This window comes from Bombyx mori, chromosome 25, assembly GCF_030269925.1.
Source record: "Bombyx mori chromosome 25, ASM3026992v2".
Lineage (NCBI taxonomy): Eukaryota > Metazoa > Arthropoda > Insecta > Lepidoptera > Bombycidae > Bombyx > Bombyx mori.
The window spans coordinates 8,611,970-8,631,124 of NC_085131.1; the positions used below are offsets into that span (position 1 = coordinate 8,611,970).

Here is a 19,155-nt window from a genome sequence, read left to right on the forward strand (position 1 = left end):
TAATTTCAAAAGTACTACTCTTTTAAAAAAAAAAACCTGTTCGTTAAGATCTTAACCGCTCAATATAATCCATTAAGCATTGTAATAAAATAATTTTACAACGGTCGAATAAACGGCGGTCATTTTCTAATAGAAACCGGTAGCGGTCGTTTAGCAGCCGCTCTGCTGGACGCCGGCGCGAGCGCGTGGAGCGGCAGCTCGGAGTCGCACAGCGTGTCGCCGCGGCCCGCCAAGCGCCTGGGACCGTTCAAGCGGCTGCCGCAGGCGTCGGGCGGGCCCCACACCGCGCCCCCCCTCTCCGACCCCGCGCACCCGGCGCCCCCCGCCCGCAGAAACCGGTGAACTCTACCCGCACACTGGCTTTAATGTAAGCCTGCTTTCTATTCATCGATACGGTACAAGACCACGGACACGGGAATGCATCGGGCGATCACATCGACGAACACGTTTCCACTGATTGATAAATTATCTTGTCGGTCAATGAAAGTTTTAACTCGAGCTGTATGGTCCGATTTTAGACCCTTCATCGATGACGCTATCCAAAAGTAACGAAATCATTTATTAAGTAAGCAAATATTGATCGCCTCGTTGATGTAGTGGCTAGTGAATCTGATAACCCCGGGATCCAGGTTCCACTTCCAGTTCGGTTTCAGTACCTATGTTCAAAATTTTTGGGTTCTGCTTGAACTTATTCTAACTTCGCATCGGTCCGGATTCTTCTATAAATAATACAGTAGAAATTTTAAATTTCGTGAGAAATCATAATTGATATATAACGATCGATTGAATGAAGAGCATTATTCGAGATGCGCGGTTTATAAAATCGAATCCATAACAGTGGCCCATGTGGGGACGCAATTGTTACTAGAACATGGTGTGATTAGTCGCTTCATCGCGCACGAAAAATCATTTAAATGTTAGATGATCCAAGACGATCTAGATAATGGATAACAATTTCAATTAAAAAAATTGGTTTGTCTTGCATGGCGTCATGGATGACAATCATTACGCACATTTACTGAAAAATACGTACACATAATCGTATCAGCACATTATATAGAACGTAATTGGCCTTTGTGTTAGCTTCATGTTGATTTAATAAAAAATTATTTTGTTTCTTTTTCAATAAAAGTAGCGGTGAAAATATTGATACCTAAATTAAGCACAATGTATGTAACACTGGCATTTTGATGCACTAAATCAGGGAAAAGGCACATAATAAAAATCTAAAACTAATTTCGAAAAAGCAAACGGATCGAAAACGTACAGCTTGGCATCACATATATCTAAATATTGGGTTACATTGTATTGGCATTATTTTCCAAATGAAAATTAGGAGCCTTTTTTTGGTTGTTCTGATTTTTTTTAAAACGTAGAACATATCAAGATATCCAAAGGTCCGTAAACGCTTTATGAACATGGTGCTAGTGTTACGAGGCATAGAGAAAAATACTCTTTGAGTGTATATAAATTATATCATAAATGTTTTTTTAAGTTTTAAAAACCTTTAGAATGAGCTATGATTTATTTACTTTACCTATTTAGCCGTAAAAATCTCATAATGTCTAGGATCTGAATACAGGGATTTTTAATTGGTGGTCCTCGTTATTTTGCCGTATCTTATTTAAAATCAGTTTGTCTAATAACGATTCAACATCCTGCGTATTAATTACAATGGGTACACATATTATGTAGAAATAATGATTGCCAAGATTGTATCTTTTGGTACCTACCCCAATATCCTTTGGTCAAGCCATTATAAAAATAAAATATTAGTGCCAAAGATCTTTAATATATTATGTAGAAACTAATTTCAAAATTCTATTATTTTTAACGATTTTCCGAATCTCCAATATTTGCCTTTTCCCGATGTAATCGTTTCAGAATTGTGAAATACGACCATAACATTTAAAAAGAATTTTTATGTTATCCAAAATTATGCAATGCGTTCACCAGCAAACACAAGATTTTCACCTGAAGGATGGACTTAATGAATTATTAAAGTACTTAATTATTTCTAAGATAAAGTTGTAGTTCGTTAGTTTGCATTTAAAATGCAAAGTTTATTTTTGCGAAAATGTTTATTTAACTTCAATTAACTTCTAAGTAACTTGAGAGATTTATTCAACTAGGTATTTAAATGAGTTTATGCCAATATATGTTGATCTGAGATGAAATTCAAGAAAACTGGTCATTTTTTGCCGATCGATAATAAAATAGATGTGCGAACGGATTTACGTATTATTTTTGTTCTGAAATACATAAAAACTGTTTTAATGGGTTTTTTTGTTTCGTTTTGCCCCAAAATTTTACTTTATTTGAATAGTTTCGTGCAAACATTCGACATTGCATTGATGTACTTGTATATATGTAAACTACTGTAGAGCTTTAACTGTTGTAGGTCTGTTTATAAATAGGTAATAAACTGTAATATTTATTTTGCTTCATGATCTTACTAAACCTTCACAAATACATAACGTAACATAACAGGACTTAACTGCACATTTGTGTTTTCTAAAATTCAAAGTATCAAACATACTGTTTTAATAGTAATAAATGTTAAAATTGGCTACTAATGAATTTTCGTTGAAAAATGTAAAGCTTAAAAAAGGTTATTTAGACTAAAGCATGACTTCTCAAATATTTCTATCATCATTGGCACTACCTTTAATTATTAACATTCCATTTTATTAGGAACTGCCTATTGGCATAATATTGTAACATAATAATGACCTATTAAAGTGTAATTAAAAGAAAATATTGAAATTATTGAAAACTTTGCAAACCATGCAATTAATTTTTTTTAGACCAAATGCATTCCACCCTGCATATTTATAATGAATCTGTATTATCTCCAGTATGTTTTTCTTGTCAAATTAGTTTTATTTATTTATTCTTACTTCTTAATTTAAACAGTATTTTAATAGATATTAAGACTGACACATGATAATGTATTAAATTCACTAAGTATTTAAATGTTATTCGTATTATTTTATAGTCAAGTGGTGGTATTACTTATTTTAATTTATAATGTATTTTGTTGATGGAACAGCTTAAAGAAATTGTTTTAAGCATCTGAACTTTTAACTTAAATAGACATGTAATGTAACCAAATTAATATATAAAAGGTGAAAATAAAGTTTTGTTAACTTTCAAGTTCTTTTTTATTTCTGATAAATATTAACATCTATGTCTTAGGCAATTTGTACATGCCTCCTTGAAGTACCAGTTGATGTGTTCTTACTTTTGTGTCTAAAAATTGTCTCAGCTCCATAAGACTGCATTCAGTGCCTGGAGCTTGGGAAGCAAACATCTTCAACATTTGATGTATTCTGTCCAAAGGCAAACAGTCCAAGTTTGTTAACATGCCTACAATATAAGACCAAAAAACTTGCAGTTCACCTTCCCGCTGATCATGTGCTGATGCCATGGCACTCTCCGTTTCTTCATCTTCACAAATCATTTCCTGTACTTGATGTGAAGGTACACTGGCTTTATTATCAGCTTCAACTAAAACAAAGTGATCTGTACTTTTTTCTGCTATTAAACCCATCGATTGCCAGTATGTTATTTTCCTTCTCAGAATAGTAATAGGAACTTTCATCACCTGATGGAGTTCATCTAACGTCCATTCAGATTTATTTTGGAAATGCATTATCAATGTCGCATTAAAAGGTGAAACTGTCAGATCTAACTTCTTTTCGCCTATTTCTATCTCTAAGTTTACATTTCCAAGGTGTGGTTTCCAGCTTAATGTTCGATTACCTTTTAAAGCTTCATAAGATTTAGTGTATGCTTCAAAATGTTCCTTGATTTCTTCTGGTAATTCCAGACTTTCATCTTTAAATGGTGGCCAAAACTGTGCAGATAAAATCATTGCATTAGAAGTAAATTTCTTATTCAGCTCCTCAATGGTTTTGTCCTGATGTATTAAGGAATTAATTCTCTTTGAATCTGATATATCTTTAAGCATGACTTCACAGAAGTGTAATTGTGATTCACCAAATCTTATTTTTAATAGCTCCAGGTACCTAATTTCTTTTTCTGTATTGATAACACTTTGAGCCAGTAATCTATCAGCTAGTAAAGTTCTATATTCATTAACAAACAATTCCTTGCTACCATAAACATTAACAAGCATAGATATAATATCATTAGTTCTTCTGTCATTTGAATCAACTTTGGGATCAGCATCAACTGGATCAGGATTCCATTCATCCCAAGCCTCATCTTTATCGGCATCGCCATCTCCTTCTGCTGCAAATTTAGCTAGCTCTTCAGCTAACTCACTACCAGCACCTTCTTCTGTCAAACTGCTCACAACACTCCTCACTGTATCTTCTCTACTTCTTAAATAATTACGAACAGGTTTTGTCACTGTTTCCAGTATAACACCAGAAGGATCTAGGTGTCTCAAAGCTCTAATAGTAGATATGTAAGCAGTGAGTATGTCAGGAGTGTTCACGCCTGGGTGAAGAAGCCTTGTTTCTAATGCATTCTGTAACTTTTTACATAGAGTTGGTCTCAAATCTGTTTTTGCTAAACAAATTTTGATGTCATCAACAGCAGGCTGGGAATCAGGATATTCTATAATGATGTTGAAGAGCTGATCAATTCTTGTTTTTGTGTAGCTATGATAGAGATAGTAAGTGAGTTTCTGTTTGAATCTTGAGATTGCATTTTGTATATTTTTATCATCAGGTGGAGGTTTGGAGGAGCCAGCACAATAAATTCTGATCAACCAAGACATTACTGTCGTATTAAGCCAACTTTCTAATGCTTCAATGTGGGACACATCAAAAGTGCCAGTACATACTTTCTGTATATGAGACTGAATTCTCAACTGGATGAAATTAGTTAGAACTTGACCTGTGAGTCTTTCTAACAATTGTAACTCCACCAACTTCCTATTTGTTTCATGAAATACTTTCACAATGTATGCACAGTTACAATCGGAATACTCGTTTCCACAACCAGAACACATTATGTCCTCGCCCATGTCGGAGTTTTCATATTCATTATCGAAAACATTAAAAGATATTTTGTAGAATTGGTTTATAATACACTGAAAGTCGATGGGTAACTGAGACAGAAGAGTAGCTCGGACGAGCTGCTTAAAACCTAATACAAGATTTTTCTCGCCATAAATTAACTTATTATCATTACAACTACTGTTCAATTTAGTCAATCTTTGTAACATGGGTGAGAAACTAGAAACTGCTTCATAGAGATCATTCACTGAAGATTTAAATAGTTGAAATCCTTTAACTTCTTCCGCGGTCTTAATATATTTTGACCAAAAACTAGATGCGACATGTTGTCGTAGATATTTCTCAATATGAACAAATACAAGATCACGTATCTTTATTTGGACACCCAAATTAACTATTAACACTTGCACTTCATCGTATTCAGCCTCAGTACAGTCGCTGAAAATTTTATCATCGAGAATTGGATAGGCATAGTTTATTTTATTCCAGTACAGTTTCAAATCTTCCTTTTTATGATTTATATTCATCATTATTGCAGGTCAGTTATCTTATACATAAGATCTAAGATCTAAGAACGATATCCTCATAAATAAATTAATTAATGTTTACACTTTACTCTTTGCGTTCAATCCTAATATATTAATCTGTGGATATTAAGTGTCTAATCTATGATCTGTGGTCCTGTGCCATAGAGTTAGTATTTTAGCTGAATTTGGCCTCCTTTTTTTAATTTTCAAATATATTTTTTTAATTTTAATTATTTATTCGTCGTTTGTTCGTTAATGTTCGAATGTAAAAATTGTTTGTTCGTCCATTATTTATTTATAATTAAACAAATGATCACTCTTAAGTTAGCCCCTCTTACAAAATATCTTTATTTTTATCGATCAGATTAATTAATTGTGATCAATTATCGTTTGTTCGACAACTACTGGTGATTGCTCGATCATAAAAACAATTAAATTCCCAATTATTAATTTAATATTCTTAGAATAATTAGAAATCACTGAAATTTCTATATGGTTGTTAATATTCAATATAATTAAAAATAACTGAATTTATTAAAACCGGGCGAATCGTACTTTAACGACTAATTGGTCGTCTTCACTGACATTTTTTTGTTGAAGTATTGTTGAAGTTTTCAATATTTTTTTGATCTACCTAGGAAATAATTAGACAGTTTAAGCGCACTTGTTAACAAAACGCTAGTAAATACGGCCATTGATAGGTGACTGACAAAACCGGCGCATGCACAATATAGGCCTGATTGCTTAATAGATATAAAATAATTAATAATTGGGAATTTATTTGTTTTTATGATGCAACAATCACCAATAGTCGCCGAACAAACGATAATTGATCAAAATTAATTAGTCTGAGTGATAGAAATAAAGACATCTAGTAAGAGGGGCCGACTTAAGGGTGATCATTTGTTTAATTAATTATAAATAAATAAAAGACGAAATAACAATTAAAAATAAAAAATCCAATAATTACAAAGGGGGGGGGGCCAAATTCATTGAGCTCCAATATTTCTGACATTTAATTTAGTTCCACGCGGCTAAATAACTCGCCGGATTTTTTTTGTGCAAAATTCCTATTTCACTTTTCTCACAACAAAATATATGGTTTTGGCCTTTGTTATAAATTAAATGGTGTGATTTTATAGGTGAATGAAGTTAGCCCCTCAAAAAAATTTTTTTTTCCTGTTTTCTACTTATTTTCTATTAATTCGTTTGTTCATCATTTGTTCTTGATTGTTCATTGTTAATAATTGTTTGTTCCCCATTTATTTATTTTAAAAAAAATATTAAAAATATATCTAAAAGTTAGCCCCTCGATTGCAATTTTTAAAATTTTTTCGTCCTTAATTACTCGTAAATATTCATTTTCGATTGTTCTTATATAAAATACGTTTGTTCTCTTTCGAAATTACTCATTTTTTGTTTAATTAATTGTATTAGTTGAATAAATGTATACAAAATATGTGTACTGCGCATGCCATAAGTGTATAATCTATGGCGCATGCGTCAACTATAATGCCTAAACTTTCTACGCGGTTTTAATCGTGAAAAAAAAACAATTATAAATCCTGAAGGATCGATTAATTGGTATACAGTTTAATTAAAAAAATTAAAAAATAAATAAATAAAATAATGTGCATTCGCGTAAAGTTAGACCAAATACATTTTTTCCATCCTCCTATATACCTATCGCTATGAAGGTATAAAAAAGATAGGTTAAGAGTTCACATAGGTAATATAAACAAATAAGTAAATATGTTCATTATTTATCTTTCAAGAGATAATGTAGGTATACATTATAATAACATTTTGACACAGTCGAAATTATATTCCTAACATTAGTAATATAACATTTTAATATTTTTTTTATAGGTTATGTATTGAAATTGTTGGAAAATTATTTCATGTTTTAGCTGGAAAACTACATGGAGAATTATATGCAATACAAGATAATGAGCTCCATTAAATGAATTCGAATGAAACCAAACTGTTTACCATCCAAATTCGATTGTCGGGCAGATAGAAAACGAAAATTCACTCATAGTGAACCTCGGCCTGCATTTGTGAAACGGCAAAGACTCACTATTATCAAGGAAATTGAAGAGACGACTAAAAATGAGATGTGTCGTATTATTATACCTTTGCCATCTTGTAGTCAAGGTAGGTGTAACTGTCAATAATTAGTTACACTCACAGATCTCCTAATCAAATAACAATATCAGAAAAAATGAGAATAGTTAGTTAGTTAGTGGAAGTAGCCAAAATGGGCAAGTGGATCTCAGTTCCTATTACATAAGGTACTAGGAAGTTTGTGAAAATGAAAATTTATCACAGTGTAATATCACTTACTTACTTTAACAGTGAAGGAAAACATTGTGATGAAACCTGCATACCTAAATGTTCTTAGGATTTTCTTAGGTGTGTAATCCACCAACCAGCACTAGGCCAGCGTGGTGGACTAAGGCCTAAAAACCCTCTCAATGGTAGTGAAGGCCAGTGTCCAGCAAGGGGATATATTATATGGGCTGATGATGATGAAGTTAGGAAGTTAAATACTACTACTACTACTACGACAGTACACATATAATCCTATATATTTACAAACTATACGTTTGTTGGAAATTGCTAACATTATTTCATATTTCCAGATGTCCAGCCACTTGAAAATAGGTGTAGTAATGACAAAGCTATCCAAGTAGCTCCAGCACAGTAACACAAAGGCAAGGCAAGTGTGTATTGCCACATCACCCCTTAATATATCTGAAGCAAGTATAAGTAAACAATCAGAACCAGCAAAAAAAAAACTGTTGTTCCTGAGGACAAATTTGACAGTGACGAGTCAAATGCACCAGCAACAGAAGGATCAACTGTTGACTATGGGTTATAGAAGAAGAAGATGAATTCATATTTATTTAAATTAATATTAATGAATATTAATTTAAATTATCGTGCAAAATTCGTGGTCAAAACATATGTGTATTTTATAAATAAATATTCATTCTCAGCAAAAGAAGGATCAACTGTTGACTATGAGTTATCTCTCTATATCTCCACTCCATCAAAGACTTGTGCACTTCAGACTATAGCTCTCAAGAAGACTAAAAAGTTGAAAAAATGAATGTGTTAACAACTTTATCTAAAGTGAAAAATAAACAACGTTTATATATTGGTCTTCCACAAGAATTATGTTTCATAATAGGCTTGATTGAGAAACATACAAATGTTTCTGAACAAAATATTATATTATGTCTGATGAGAATAACATTAAATAGAACATTCTCTCAATTGGCTGATGATTTCGATTTATCTGTAAGTCAAGCAAGCAATATATATATATATAATATATTTTTCAACAAACTCCCAGAAATTGCAAATGTAATATCACCCCTTGTTAGACTATAAAAAAAACAATACAATAATTATATATGCAGGAAGGATAATTGATGTCAACTTGGTGGAAAATAGAAAGTTTTTAGATAGTTTGCCACCTACAAAACTCTTTAATTAAATAATAAAGTAATCCTTACTTATAAATAGGAAGTTTTGTAAGTATTTTCACTCTTCATTCAAAAACTACTGAACAGATTTTAATAAGACTTTTATGCTGGTCTTCTATGGCTAGCAACTCATTATTATTTTGATTCTGTTTTCCACAAATGTGCTAAATATGGGCTTATATATATGAAAAGGAATAAAAATTAATGTTATGTAACCTTTGTACCTGTATGTTAAGAATAATTTTTAATAAAACATAATTTAAATTGAAATATTATTTTTATTAAATGACATTCACTTTGTACACATCAATATTTTGTACTCCCTAAAAGGAAAATAGGTATAAAGTTTTTTTTAAATATTTAACATTACATTTTTGTGTAAGATTAGAAAATTGTTATTCTTCCAAAAAGAAACTACATTATCTAACAACTGTGCAACTTACTCAGAATCAAAATCAATACCTACTAATTATAGTGACCTGATTAGTTTTTTCAAAGTTGCTGGATGCTACACAAAAGTAGCAAGTTTTACTTTTAGCACAATACATATGCATTTGAACTTGTGCATAATATCTTTCTTTAATTTTTTTTTGCCTTTTTATTTATGGAAACATAGCATTACTCACTTGCTTGTTTGTAGATCTATCAAAAAAACATAATTTATGTTTTTTTTTTAACACAGTGGGCAATACCCTATTATTCATATTAATTATATACGGCGGGGCGATGCGAAAATTCATTACTGAATTATTTAAGAATGATAGGCATAATATAATATTTTAATTCGCGATCTGTTTATTTTTAATTTTGTGATTTATGGGGTGGTCACAGTCATTATTATAAAAATAGACATTTTGAGGAAATATAAATGTTTAATACAAATTATTTTGATAATCGAAATAAATTCATATCAATCCAAATTCATATTTGAACTATGAAAATTGTATGGTATGTAAACAGAAATATATTTTATAATTATAATGACTATTTATTCCATGCAGTATCGGTTACAGAAGCTTGCACAGCTTCTCTAACCGACACTGCAACTAGAATAAAGTCTAATAAAGAATAAGAATAAACTTTTCTTCGAAGCTCAATTCTACAAGGGTATTCAATCAGATAGCTATCTATCTGTCGTTCCTGTATGAAACTTTGGTATGTCGAAATCTTGGATAAATCCAGCAAAGCTAAATAAAGTATTTACCTAAAAAATATGTTTATGCTTAAAGTCACGTGTTTATGTTATTCGAAAGTATTAAGCTCCAAGCAGCATTTAGCTCCAACTAAATTCATTAAGAACCAATTTTTCAATCGATGATTAAAACAACATTAATACTGAGAATGAATATTTATTTATAAAATACACATATGTTTTGACCACGAATTTTGCACGATAATTTAAATTAATATTCATTAATATTAATTTAAATAAATATGAATTCATCTTCTTCTTCTATAACCCATAGTCAACAGTTGATCCTTCTGTTGCTGGTGCATTTGACTCATCACTGTCAAATTTGTCCTCAGGAACAACAGTTTTTTTTTTTGCTGGTTCTGATTGTTTACTTATACTTGCTTCAGATATATTAAGGGGTGATGTGGCAATACACACTTGCCTTGCCTTTGTGTTCCTGTGCTGGAGCTACTTGGATAGCTTTGTCATTACTACACCTATTTTCAAGTGGCTGGACATCTGGAAATATGAAATAATGTTAGCAATTTCCAACAAACGTATAGTTTGTAAATATATAGGATTATATGTGTACTGTCGTAGTAGTAGTAGTAGTATTTAACTTCCTAGTCATCATCATCAGCCCATATAATATATCCCCTTGCTGGACACTGGCCTTCACTACCATTGAGAGGGTTTTTAGGCCTTAGTCCACCACGCTGGCCTAGTGCTGGTTGGTGGATTACACACCTAAGAAAATCCTAAGAACATTTAGGTGTGCAGGTTTCATCACAATGTTTTCCTTCACTGTTAAAGTAAGTAAGTGATATTACACTGTGATAAATTTTCATTTTCACAAACTTCCTAGTACCTTATGTAATAGGAACTGAGATCCACTTGCCCATTTTGGCTACTTCCACTAACTAACTAACTATTCTCATTTTTTCTGATATTGTTATTTGATTAGGAGATCTGTGAGTGTAACTAATTATTGACAGTTACACCTACCTTGACTACAAGATGGCAAAGGTATAATAATACGACACATCTCATTTTTAGTCGTCTCTTCAATTTCCTTGATAATAGTGAGTCTTTGCCGTTTCACAAATGCAGGCCGAGGTTCACTATGAGTGAATTTTCGTTTTCTATCTGCCCGACAATCGAATTTGGATGGTAAACAGTTTGGTTTCATTCGAATTCATTTAATGGAGCTCATTATCTTGTATTGCATATAATTCTCCATGTAGTTTTCCAGCTAAAACATGAAATAATTTTCCAACAATTTCAATACATAACCTATAAAAAAAATATTAAAATGTTATATTACTAATGTTAGGAATATAATTTCGACTGTGTCAAAATGTTATTATAATGTATACCTACATTATCTCTTGAAAGATAAATAATAAACATATTTACTTATTTGTTTATATTACCTATGTGAACTCTTAACCTATCTTTTTTATATCTTCATAGCGATAGGTATATAGGAGGATGGAAAAAATGTATTTGGTCTAACTTTACGCGAATGCACATTATTTTATTTATTTATTTTTTAATTTTTTTAATTAAACTGTATACCAATTAATCGATCCTTCAGGATTTATAATTGTTTTTTTTTTCACGATTAAAACCGCGTAGAAAGTTTAGGCATTATAGTTGACGCATGCGCCATAGATTATACACTTATGGCATGCGCAGTACACATATTTTGTATACATTTATTCAACTAATACAATTAATTAAACAAAAAATGAGTAATTTCGAAAGAGAACAAACGTATTTTATATAAGAACAATCGAAAATGAATATTTACGAGTAATTAAGGACGAAAAAATTTTAAAAATTGCAATCGAGGGGCTAACTTTTAGATATATTTTTAATATATTTTTTAAAATAAATAAATGGGGAACAAACAATTATTAACAATGAACAATCAAGAACAAATGATGAACAAACGAATTAATAGAAAATAAGTAGAAAACAGGAAAAAAAATTTTTTTTGAGGGGCTAACTTCATTCACCCTGATTTTATGGTAAATTATGGTCAATTGTCCTACTCTGTGGTTTAAACATAGATTATACATTTGTCATTTATATAAACTCAAAGACACAAAAACATAGATTCCACCGGTCACCGTTCTCGTCGAACCCGTCGCTTGCGACGAAGGGCTCGACGAGTAAATTAACTCTCAGACACAGCCCACTGAGTTTCTCGCCGGATCTTCTCAGTGGGTCGCGTTTCCGATCCGGTGGTAGATTCTGCGAAGCACGACTCTTGCTAGGGTTCGTGTTAGCAACATCGTCAGGTTTGAGCCCCGTGAGCTCACCTACTAAAGTTAAGGCTACGCTGAAATAGCCGCTAGGGCTATCAGCTTAGGTAGGGAAAAAAAAAAAAAAAAAAAACATAGATTATACACTTAATATATTTGAGACACAAAAACACTGAACAGTAAACACGAGGAATTACTGGATTACCACATACAAATAAAATAGCGCTAAATTAGTTGTAGTTTTTGTTATTTGCATTTTTAATAACATTAAAATGTATCTCAGGTATTACTTAAACGATAAAGGCGATAGAGAGTACACATTAGCGGTAAGTATTGTACTGTAACCTCGTCAACATGTGTTTAATTATTCTATCAATAATCTTTTTACTTTCTCAGACCATCGACCCATTTGGAAAACCAACATTGTCAGCACATCCAGGTAAATAACATCATCAAGTATGGTTTATTAGTGATTAATCGTTGTTTTCAAAAGTTAGAAGGTTATGTATGTTTTCCTAATAGGTAATGCATAACAGTGTTTTATAGTGGAAATAAGCTGTAAATGCTTGAGATATATTTAATCTAGTTAATATAGAAGACTAAGACAATAATATGGTTTATGAACTAAAAACAATTTGCTTCAATTATCTTTTATCCTGTACTGGTATTTATTAGGCCAAAGTAATAAAATTATTGACTGCTTTTAATATAATGTCATTTTTGTCAACCATCGAAACTGATTGTTTACGTTGGATAACAACCACCTTGACAAGCCTTGAAAGGTTTTCGGCCAAAAATCATCCTCTTATCCTAAAAAATCATGTTAGACGTTATCCCTGAATCTCACAATCTTATCATGTATTAATTATTGAAGATGGTGAAAATTACAATTGGAGATTCCATCTGATATATGCTAATGAAATCAAATTTAAAAAAAAGCAAAAAACAATCTCACATCTACAAAATAACAGGCTAATTTACTTCAATAATCCAATTGTTTTTATTGCAGCTCGTTTTTCTCCTGAAGACAAATACTCAAGACACAGAATAATAATCAAGAAGAGATTTGGCCTGCTGCTTACACAACAACCTGAACCTATTCATTAAAATAAATATTGATTTGTATTGAAAATTACCAAAATGGTCTAAATTTTGATACATTTTAACAATTCTTTTCAAAATCTAAGGCACACAGGATTTAGCATACAACAGAACACAAATGGTCTTACAAAATATATTACTTTATTATGACTTGCTCTTCCTTTTTCTAATGATTTTCATCTGATTGTGGTAATCCTAGGCTACCCCACTGGTACATAGGGCCCTTACAAGTTTTCTCCATTTGACCTTGCTCCTTGACATCATTCCAAGTCATGGTGGCAGTACTCATCTCACTCTCCACAGTGTGTCGAGAAGTATGTAAAGGATAACCAGGCTATAAATTTAATATAATTTATTTTTTATTACAATATCTCTTCTTATGATTATGTAAAATGAATGCAGTTTCAAAATATATGTTGTAATATAGTCGTAATGTTATGTGTGCTTTTATTATTTATAGCTACTATAAAGCAAGTCTTGATAGTTCCGTATATACACCAATTTCCTTCATGGACAATCGAGCCATGACTGATAAATGGGCTCTAACCTGGAGAGTATTAGCATGTGTTACAGTATCTGCCTCAGATAAAAATGGCCATGGCTGTGCCAGGAAATTTTATACAGTGAATATACTCAATCTGAAAAAATATATCTTGGTTACTAAAAAGTGATTATGTAGGCAGTATTTCTGAAGTTTATCTCTAGCTAAACATCCAGTAAACCATCTGCTAAATATGTTCACAAGAACACAGCAATGTGCCACAACTCCCTTTAGTATTTGGACAAGTTGAATAAAGTGTAGTGTCTAATAATGGCATTACAATTAATTTTAGTAGATTTCCTTGATGATAGAGTTTGACTTCTGAGGCTATCCACGGATTTAGTTACCCTTTGATGTGTGCATTTTTTATATGATTGAAGGATTACTGGTGCCCTGTAGGCCTTTCCAGTTTCACCAGGGCAGGGCATATGAGAACTGCTAGTCAGTCAGACCTTCAAAGAGATACCTAATAATCAGATGACATAACATCTGGAGTATATGGCGGGTAGGGTATGGCATCTCATCTGAATGTTTTCAAGTATTTTAACGGTTTTCGCAAGGTATGCCCGAGCATCATTGTCTTGCAAGAGAATCACTTTATCGTGCCTCGGGTCGTATTGTGTAGACATGTGTAAGTAATGCGAGTGATATTACTCGGGTAATATTACTCTACGATGTAATGCAACATCACACATTACGCGAAGGAAACAAACATCACACTATCACCCAACATGTTTCTTTCTTTGTCGTGTAATGTTGCTTAATACATGAACGGAACAGAGCGAGCGAGACAGACCGATAGACGCAAAATAAATGAGCAAGCGACACGGAATTATTCCTAGTGATTTTGAACCGTATGTCCTGGCCGCTAGGTACATTTTTATACCTATGGTACGTCTGAATTTTAATATAGGTATTTGTGTTTATATTTTTCATGCGCCCAGCCGGTAGTTCCCCGCAAGTACTTACTTAATTTTTTATTCGCAACTTTTGTAAAATCGCTAGTCGCTCGTAATTGTTTAGTAATATTTCATAATAATTTTTGTGTTTGATTTGAATTACTTAAGCACTTGTTTGAAGATAGTTTAATTATTTGTTTTAATGCGTGTTTAATAAGTGAAAGAAAGAATGGCGTCTAAATGAAAGTACAGTCCTCCTTGGATGCACTTTGAGGATATCGCGCCGAAACAATGCATCTACTGCTCTCGTATATTAACATTATTGTCGAGCTCAATTTGCAGTCTAAGTCGCCATATGAAATCCGTTCATCCCACAATAAATTATATTAAGTAAAAAATAAAATTATTATATTATTAAGTAAGTCAATCTCTGTCAAGTAATATAACAGTGTATTACAATGCAAAGTTCATACTTTGTATTGTAATACACTACTGTAATGACACACCCGAATCATTACCTAAGTGATGTGTATCAACACATCACTTAGGTAATGATTCGGGTGTATAGATACAATGCATTCGTCGTCACAGTATCTATTGAACGCACCGAGTAATGTTAAGAGTGATGTGTAATATTTTCGAGTAATATCACCTGTCTGTAAAAGTGATGTCATATCACATTACATTGGGAAGTGATGTTTTGCGCAAGTCTAGTATTGTGGCCGTTTTTATAATGTTTCAGATCAAAATCGATGAACCATCTATTGACAATCAGAGAGAACTTAGTTGCGTTTCTAACATGGGTAGTCTATTTTGTGTTCACGAAATCGATTATATTAATATATGATACGATTGTGAGATTCAGGTCTAACATGTTTTTTGCGTCTAAACTATACACGCGAGCAAAAGTTTGGAATCACTTACTTGAAATTGGTTCCGTGCGATCTTGCTTACTAAATAAATTTGTAATTATTATAAAAGTCACATCATTTTAAAGGTTCAACTGTCAACTTTAAATTGATACCAAATTCATTCAAATCGAGCCAGTAGTTAAGGAGCTATTTCGGATTAAGTGAAGGAGGTAGGAAACAAAGGAAATATGGAAAAATAATGAATGAGTAGAACAACAAAAATAAATAAATAAAATTTTTATTTAGCCTTAAAATTAAATGTCAGTACTTTGTGTAAGGTTTATGATTATTTATATTAATATGATTATATAGAGTGTAAGGTTTCTGATTATTTATATGATTATATAGAGTCCTGTACATATTAAGAATTATTATTAAATATGAGGTTTATATTGCAAACCATTAAAATATTGTTAAGTTATAAATTCAACAGTTGACAAATGTCGTCAATAGATGTCACAGGCTAACAAAATTACATCGCGGTAGCGTTGTGTGTAAAAATTTGTATAAGAAGTCCAAAGTAATTATGAATAAATCAAGAACCAAACGCATCAATGTAAAATTGGCAGATTAAAGCAAAGTGTGAACAAAGTTAGCCTGTTTAATTTATATGTCTGACACCCAAAAGGTCAGAAGCGGGATAAATAAGGCTCTAGAAAACTAACCTTACTACGCCCACGGATCGGTAAAACGTAAGTTATTATTAATTATTTACATCTGATTCAGTGATATTGAAAATTCTGATGGTTGTGATTTTTTTTTTTTTTATATGAATTTTCTTTGTCTTGTTCCTCTTCATAATACAAACCCGCACTGAGTCATTTTTTATTATTGCCTTGTAACCGATCAGTGCAAGCGCACTGAACAATCGACCACGTAATGATCACATGTGCGTTGGGTTGAATAAACCAATGACGAAGAACCAATGAAGAAATCAATGACGATTATAACTTTGACTTAATATAAGTAATTAAACTTAAAACAACAAATTCATTCTACCCACCTGCCGTTTTATTTACATGGTGACGAAAAAGTTAAGGGTTTTATAGGCTCTATTAGAATCTAACGACACTCGTTATTGCATTGGTTTAAATGTTTACATAAATATATTAGAGTGCGTCAGGTCTTTGGAAATACATGATTTTCGATGAATGCACATGCATAATAAAGTTTATTTTCTTTTCTGTTCCCCGTTCCACGAGGAGTCCTCTTCTAGCTTTTCGGAATGTACCCGATATTATGCCATTTAAATTACCCTATTCTACTTTTTGCAATTATTAAACCCGGTTAAAGCAGTTTATAATTATCATCATTCTAAGCTCCACAATGTGAGTTTCAGTTACGCTCATCATCTGTGACGTGGAGGACGACACTAGCCGAGGAGAAGGGTCTGGTGCTCGGCTAGTAAGAGGAAGTGGCTTAATGATAAAAGGAGCCCATGTGCTTAGTCGAGGGGAAGGACTAACACATAGGGAATGACCAAGGAGCATCCGAGGCTGAGGATGTAGGTCACATGTGCTTAGTCGAGGGGAAGGGCTAACACATGGGAGTGACCAAGGAGCATCCAAGGCTGAGGGTGTAGGTCAACAGGGAAGGATTGGGAGGATGAGCTCGCGGATAGAGCAAGGAGCATCCGAGGTTAGGATGTAGGGTCCATGTGCTTAGTCGAGGGGAAGGACTAACACATGGGAGTGACCAAGGAGCATCCGAGGTTAAGGATGTAGGTCAACAGGAAAGGATTAGGAGGATGTGCTCGAGGATAGAGCATGGAGCATCCGAGGTTGAGGATGTAGGGCGACAGGAAAGAATTAGAAGGAGGAGCTCGAGCATAGAGCAATATGTAACATTTGATAAAATGGACAAGGACACGATGATTCGAAGAGAACGGTTGCGTGGAAAGCGATCGAGTGAACGACGATCGCGTAAGCAGCGGTCGAGCAGGCAACAATCAAGCGGCTCTGATGACAGGGACGAATACGAAAGAAGGAGATGGAAAACAAGGACAAGGACAGGACAGAGGAGACGGCATGTGTCTTCCTCTTCAGGATCTGATATGGGGTCACCGCAGCTTCCGCGCAAGGTTGAGCGTGGTAAGGAGGACGACGGTTCAGATACAAAGGTATTAGTAGATAAATTCTTGAATATTCTTGACAAAATAAAAGGTTCAGATAAGCCCAAACTTACGTTCAACACAAATGTTATCCCCGAATTTGACCCAATGGCAAAGGAACAAACTATCCTTACTTGGCTGACGAAAGTGGAAGAATGAGCTCACATATATGGGTGGGAAGACAGGGAAATTATCCACTATTCCTTGCCCAAGCTTTCTGGTGTCGCTAAAACTTGGTATCAGGGCTTATCTAGCCTATTATTTTACATGGACTGAGTGGAAACAAAAACTTATAGAATCTTTTCCCCAAAGCGAGAACTATGCTGAGTTATTGCATAAAATGTTAGCAAAAACAGTTAGATACGGTGAGTCGTTTGAACATTACTATCATGCGAAAATGAACTTGTTAAATCGTTGCAAAATTTATGGCAAGGAAGTGGTAGACTGTTTGCTGTACGGGGTTGAAGATCGTGCCGTTAAAGTGGGTGCTCAAGCCGCTCAATTTAAGCAACCTGAGCAAGTGCTCAAATACTTTAGAACCGTGAAGGTAGGCAAAGTTCGTGACTCCATTAACGATGCCAACCTGAAAAAAACAAATCAATCTGGCACGAGCAGGGCGGGCCCTAGTAATAACGGAATCCGTTGCTTCAATTGCAACGAAATAGGTCACCCTAGCTTTAAATGTACAAAACTTATCGCGAAGTGTACGACCTGCGGGAGGATTGGTCATTAGGCGATTAACTGTTTAAAAAAATAAAACTCCGATTAATAAAGACGATAGTCAGGCCTTAGATAAAAATAATGAACAAAAACAAGTATCTAATGTAACTGGCGATGATAGTGCTATTGATAAATATATACTGGATATAAAGATTAACAACTCAGGGGTCAAGTGTCATGTAGATTTAGGGAGTCAATGCTCGTTAATTAGACAGAGTACCGCTAAGGAGTTGAACCTGAATATCGATGTGAGGGAAGGTATGCCGGTATTAAGAGGAATAGGAGGAAACCTGACTTGCCCTTTAGGTGTAGCTACCGTGAGTGTAGAAGTTCAAGGGTTAAAAAAAACTATTGAAATATATGTAGTAGAAGATTATGTACTAAGTTACTCTGCATTACTTGGACATTCCTTTACAG

At 33.2% G+C, this 19,155-nt stretch overlaps 3 protein-coding genes and 4 long non-coding RNA genes across 11 annotated transcripts in view; 4 read left to right on the forward strand and 3 right to left on the reverse strand.

The window, feature by feature from the left end:
• The window catches only part of LOC101742620 (probable Rho GTPase-activating protein CG5521), a 36,093-nt gene extending 32,937 nt beyond the window's left edge, over window positions 1–3,156 (forward strand). For all 3 annotated transcript variants that reach the window (XM_021347174.3, XM_062676158.1, XM_021347177.3), the window contains one exon: window positions 134–3,156. In XM_021347174.3, the coding sequence (XP_021202849.2) occupies window positions 134–342 (209 nt within the window). In that variant the 3' untranslated portion in view covers window positions 343–3,156. The remainder of the gene's footprint in view (window positions 1–133) is intronic.
• Window positions 3,141–5,652, reverse strand: LOC101745791 (anaphase-promoting complex subunit 2). Its single transcript, XM_012689124.4, has one exon. It carries the CDS (start codon window positions 5,519–5,521, stop codon window positions 3,188–3,190), a length of 2,334 nt encoding a protein of 777 aa, XP_012544578.3. The 5' UTR covers window positions 5,522–5,652; the 3' UTR covers window positions 3,141–3,187.
• Window positions 5,653–6,892: 1,240 nt separating this feature from the next.
• Window positions 6,893–8,528, forward strand: LOC134201419 (uncharacterized). 3 transcript variants are annotated; one of them, XR_009976704.1, is made up of 3 exons: window positions 6,893–7,247; window positions 7,429–7,675; window positions 8,164–8,528. It is a non-coding gene; the product is annotated as an uncharacterized LOC134201419 (long non-coding RNA). The 3 variants fall into 3 exon arrangements; XR_009976702.1 differs by having other exon boundaries at window positions 7,119–7,300; window positions 7,388–7,675; XR_009976703.1 differs by having other exon boundaries at window positions 7,137–7,247; window positions 7,388–7,675.
• Window positions 8,529–10,345: 1,817 nt separating this feature from the next.
• Window positions 10,346–12,460, reverse strand: LOC134201418 (uncharacterized). Its single transcript, XR_009976701.1, has 2 exons — window positions 11,192–12,460; window positions 10,346–10,705 (listed from the first exon to the last, which is right to left on the reverse strand). It is a non-coding gene; the product is annotated as an uncharacterized LOC134201418 (long non-coding RNA).
• Window positions 12,461–12,595: 135 nt separating this feature from the next.
• LOC101745643 (H/ACA ribonucleoprotein complex subunit 3) lies at window positions 12,596–13,995 on the forward strand. The gene is made up of 3 exons (XM_004921785.5): window positions 12,596–12,782; window positions 12,853–12,895; window positions 13,466–13,995. Exons 1-3 carry the CDS (start codon window positions 12,729–12,731, stop codon window positions 13,561–13,563), a joined length of 195 nt encoding a protein of 64 aa, XP_004921842.1. The 5' UTR covers window positions 12,596–12,728; the 3' UTR covers window positions 13,564–13,995.
• Window positions 13,854–16,654, reverse strand: LOC110384995 (uncharacterized). Its single transcript, XR_002430346.3, has 2 exons — window positions 15,922–16,654; window positions 13,854–14,195 (listed from the first exon to the last, which is right to left on the reverse strand). It is a non-coding gene; the product is annotated as an uncharacterized LOC110384995 (long non-coding RNA).
• LOC134201421 (uncharacterized) lies at window positions 14,710–17,890 on the forward strand. Its single transcript, XR_009976706.1, has 2 exons — window positions 14,710–15,491; window positions 15,546–17,890. It is a non-coding gene; the product is annotated as an uncharacterized LOC134201421 (long non-coding RNA).
• The last annotated feature ends 1,265 nt before the right edge of the window (window positions 17,891–19,155 follow it).

Excerpts from the sequence above, each read along its gene's own strand:
- LOC101745791 (XM_012689124.4), bottom strand. The coding sequence starts at position 5,521 with ATGATGAATATAAATCATAAAAAGGAAGATTTGAAACTGTACTGGAAT.
- LOC101745643 (XM_004921785.5), top strand. The coding sequence starts at position 12,729 with ATGTATCTCAGGTATTACTTAAACGATAAAGGCGATAGAGAGTACACA. Across the intron at positions 12,783-12,852 it reads ATAGAGAGTACACATTAGCG|ACCATCGACCCATTTGGAAA; the intron begins GTAAGTATTGTA and ends TTACTTTCTCAG. Across the intron at positions 12,896-13,465 it reads AACATTGTCAGCACATCCAG|CTCGTTTTTCTCCTGAAGAC; the intron begins GTAAATAACATC and ends TTTTTATTGCAG.